Here is a 3,918-nt window from a genome sequence, read left to right as displayed (position 1 = left end):
TGCGGATTTATCGGTCTAGGATGGCAACCGGAATTTCCTTGTATGACAAGTCTTCTGTAATCTATACATCATCTGTGGGCACCATTTGGGTAGGATCTCCAATGTACTTTTATAACATAGATACGTGAAAAACCGGATGAACAAACTCCAATTCCGAGGGCAATTCTAACTCATAAGCTACTTGACCCACTCTCCGAATGATCCTATAAGGCCCAATGTACCGTGGGGTAAGCTTGCCTTTCTTGCCAAATCTCATTATACCTTTCATAGGTGACACCTTTAGGAATACCCAATCATTAACCCCGAATTCCAAATCTCGTCGCCGCACGTCAGAATATGACTTCTGACGACTCTGAGCTGTCAACAGTCGCTCCCGGATAAGCTTTACTTTTTCTATGGCCTGCTGAACCAGGTCTGGCCCATGTAACTCAGATTCTCCAACATCAAATCACCCTATAGGAGATCTACACCTGCGCCCATACAAAGCCTCGTACGAAGCCATCTGGATACTGGAGTGGTAACTGTTATTATATGCAAACTCGATAAGGGGTAGATGTTCATCCCAACTTCTTTTAAAATCCAGCACACATGCTCGCAACATATCTTCGAGCGTTTGAATCGTGCGCTTGGCTTGTCCATCCATTTGTGGATGAAAAGTTGTGCTGAGATTCACTTGAGTCCCTAGACCTTTCTGAAATGACCTTCAAAAATGTGCTGTAAATTGGGGCCCACTATCAGATATAATAGATATGGGTACTCCGTGTAGTCACACTATCTCCTCAATATATAATTTTGCATAATCCTCTGCTGTATACGTAGATCTGACCGGTAGGAAATGAGCTGATTTCCTGAGCCTGTCGACTATCACCCATATGGAATCAAACTTACGATGGGAACGAGGTAAACCCGTGATAAAGTCCATGTTTATCGCCTCCCATTTCCATGTCGGGATCTCTATAGTCTGCATTAACCCTCCTGGCTTCTGGTGCTCTATTTTCACCTACTGGCAACTAGGGCATTGAGCGACATACTCAGCAATGTTCTTCTTCATATTGTTCCACCAATACATATCCTTAATGTTATGATACATCTTTGTCAACCCAGGGTGAATGGAATACCATGAATAATGTGCCTCTAACCTAATCCTGCCTCGTAGCCCTGCTACATCTGGAACATACAAACGACCCCTATATCTGAGAACCCCATCTCCTTTGAGTTCTAACAACGGTTTCTTCTGTTGTGGAAGCCGCTCTCTCAACTTGACTAACTCTGGATCCTCGTACTGCCTCTCCTTTACTTTAGCTATGAGACATGATTTTGTAGTATTTTGGAGTACAACTCCTCCATTGCCAGAGTCTACTATCTGAACCCCCAAACAAGCCAATTGATGAATCTCTCTTGTTAATTGTCTTTTCTCGGCCTCTACATGTGCTAAGCTACCCATAGATTGACGACTTAAGGCATCTGCTACAACACTTGCTTTCCCTAAATAGTAGAGAATATTAACATCGTAGTCTTTTAATAACTCAAGCCATCACCTCTGTCGCAAATTCAACTCTTTTTGCTTGAAGATATATTGCAGGCTCTTATGATCTGTGAATATATCAACATATACACCATATAAATAATTCTTCCATATCTTAAGTGCATGGACAACTATAACTAACTCAAGGTCGTGGGTCGGATAATTCCGCTCATGCTTCTTTAACTGCCTTGAAGCATATGCAATTACTTTCCCATGTTGCATCAGGACACATCCTAACCCGACACCTGAGGCATCACAATACATGGCATAACCATCTGGACCTTCTGGAAGTGCTAGAACTAGCGCTGAGGTCAACCTGTTCTTAAGCTCTTGGAAACTCTGCTCACAGGCCTCTGTCCACTGATACTTAGTCACCTTTGTGTCAGCTTTGTTAATGGTGCTGAAAGAGAAGAAAAACCCTCTACGAACCTCCGGTAATATCCTGCAAAGCCTAGAAAGCTACGAATCTCTGTCGGAGTGGTAGGTCTAGGCCAGGATCTCACAGCCTCAATCTTCTAAGTGTCTACCTTTATACCTCCACCGGATACAATATTCCTCAGGAATGCTACGAACTTTAACCAGAACTCACACTTAGAAAACTTAGCATACAATTTATTATCGTGGAGGGTTTGGAGTACTGCTCGCAGGTGATCCACATGCTCATCCTCTGAACGTGAATAAACCAGAATATCATCAATAAAGATTATCGCGAACAGATCCAAATATGGCCGAAATAGGCTATTCATTAAGTCCATAAATATGGCAGGTGCATTCATCAACCCGAAGGACATACAAGGAACTCAAAGTGTCCATATCGGGTCCTAAAGGCGGTCTTGGGAATATCTTTCACCCGAACTTTGACTTGGTGGTACCCCGACCTCAAATCTATCTTTGAAAAGTATATAGCTCCCTGCAACTGATCAAACAAGTCATCTATCCTTGGAAGATGGTACTTATTCTTAATAGTTACCTTGTTCAGTTGCCTATAGTCGATACACATCCTTAGCGAGCCGTCTTTCTTCCGTATAAACAATATCAGTGCACTCCAAGGTGAGGTACTGTGTTTGATGAAACCTTTCTCCAGTAAATCTTTTAACTGCTCCTTCAACTCCTTTAATTCGGCAGGTGCCATTCTATACAGAGGGATGGATATTGGTTGCGTTCCCGGAAGCAAATCGATGCCAAAATCAATATCTCGCTCTGAAGGAATACATGGAAGTTCATCTCGAAATACATCCACATACCCTTTTACTACTGGAATAGACTGAAGTGTAGGTATCTCAGCATCTGTATCGTTAACTTGCACAATATGATAAATGCACCCTTTTGCGATCATTTTTCCTCGCTTTTAGTTAGGAAATAAACCTGCCTCTGGGTGTCGCTGTATTACCTACCCATTCAAGGACTGGCTCACCCAAAAAATGAAATCTAGCTGTCTTTGCTCGATAGTCAACTGTGGCATAGCAAGCTGCCAACCAGTCCCTACCCATGATAGCATCGAAATCCAACATCTCTAGTTCAACTAGGTCGGCTGAGGTCTGACGACCACAAACTTATATCGTACAACCTCGGTAAATGCGTCTAGCGATAATCGGTTCTCTGAGCGATGTAGATACTGCAAAAGTATCACTTAGTATTTCAGGCACTATACTAAATTTCCGTGCGACAAATGGGGTAATACATGATAAAGTGGATCCTGGGTCTATCAAGGCATAAACATCGTGAGAACAAATGGTCAACATACCTATCACAACATCTGGTGAGGACTCTTGGTCCTGTCAACCTGCTAGCGCATAGATACGATTCTGGTTACCACCTGAACTGGACCCTCTACCTCTGCCTCAACCTCTATCAGCCGAAGATTGAGATTCGTGCCCTAAAGGATGCACAGACATAGCTGATCCTGTTGCTAAATTCGCTGGTTGCACCATACCCCCAGGATCTCTATTTGGGCAATCTCGATCATATGCCCTGGACGTCCACATGTATAACAAGCATCAGAATCGACTTGGCATTGTCCCAAGTGTCCTTGACTGCAGATGGCACACTATGGCGGAAACAACACTATTTGTCTCGAACCTCGTTGTCGCTGCAAACTTGATGCCTGGGAGATCTCACCTGGTCCTAACTGAGTATAGCGGTCATACCGGTAACCCTGTAGCTGAGGTTGCGGAGGTCTAGGTGGCCGTTCAAAGTCTAGGTGGCCATTAAGACTGCTCTTGAGACCTGGAAAATCTCATCATCTTACGCTACCTTGACTCAGTCCTCTCCATACTCTACTGTCGATGCCTACTCCTCTCTATATTCTGGGCAAATGCCTGAATCTACGAGATATCCATACTATCTTGTAATGCAGCGGTGGCACACGCCTCGGTCAACTCTGGGGCCAAACC

General features: G+C 43.8%; 1 protein-coding gene across 1 annotated transcript; it reads right to left on the bottom strand.

Annotated features, from left to right (window-relative positions):
* Nucleotides 1-1,000: 1,000 nt before the first annotated feature.
* Nucleotides 1,001-2,861, bottom strand: LOC138879021 (uncharacterized). Its single transcript, XM_070158593.1, has 3 exons — nucleotides 2,404-2,861; nucleotides 1,798-1,925; nucleotides 1,001-1,485 (listed from the first exon to the last, which is right to left on the bottom strand). Exons 1-3 carry the CDS (start codon nucleotides 2,859-2,861, stop codon nucleotides 1,001-1,003), a joined length of 1,071 nt encoding a protein of 356 aa, XP_070014694.1.
* Between the last annotated feature and the right edge of the window lie 1,057 nt (nucleotides 2,862-3,918).

Source organism: Nicotiana sylvestris, chromosome 10 (assembly GCF_000393655.2).
Source record: "Nicotiana sylvestris chromosome 10, ASM39365v2, whole genome shotgun sequence".
NCBI classification, from domain to species: domain Eukaryota; kingdom Viridiplantae; phylum Streptophyta; class Magnoliopsida; order Solanales; family Solanaceae; genus Nicotiana; species Nicotiana sylvestris.
The sequence above is the reverse complement of the archived record's forward strand: the minus strand, read 5'-3'. Positions and strand labels throughout refer to the sequence as shown.

Excerpts from the sequence above, each read along its gene's own strand:
- LOC138879021 (XM_070158593.1), bottom strand. The coding sequence starts at position 2,861 with ATGATCGCAAAAGGGTGCATTTATCATATTGTGCAAGTTAACGATACA. Across the intron at positions 1,926-2,403 it reads TTTTCAAAGATAGATTTGAG|CACCATTAACAAAGCTGACA; the intron begins GTCGGGGTACCA and ends CTTCTCTTTCAG. Across the intron at positions 1,486-1,797 it reads ACTTCCAGAAGGTCCAGATG|GGAAAGCAAGTGTTGTAGCA; the intron begins GTTATGCCATGT and ends TCTACTATTTAG.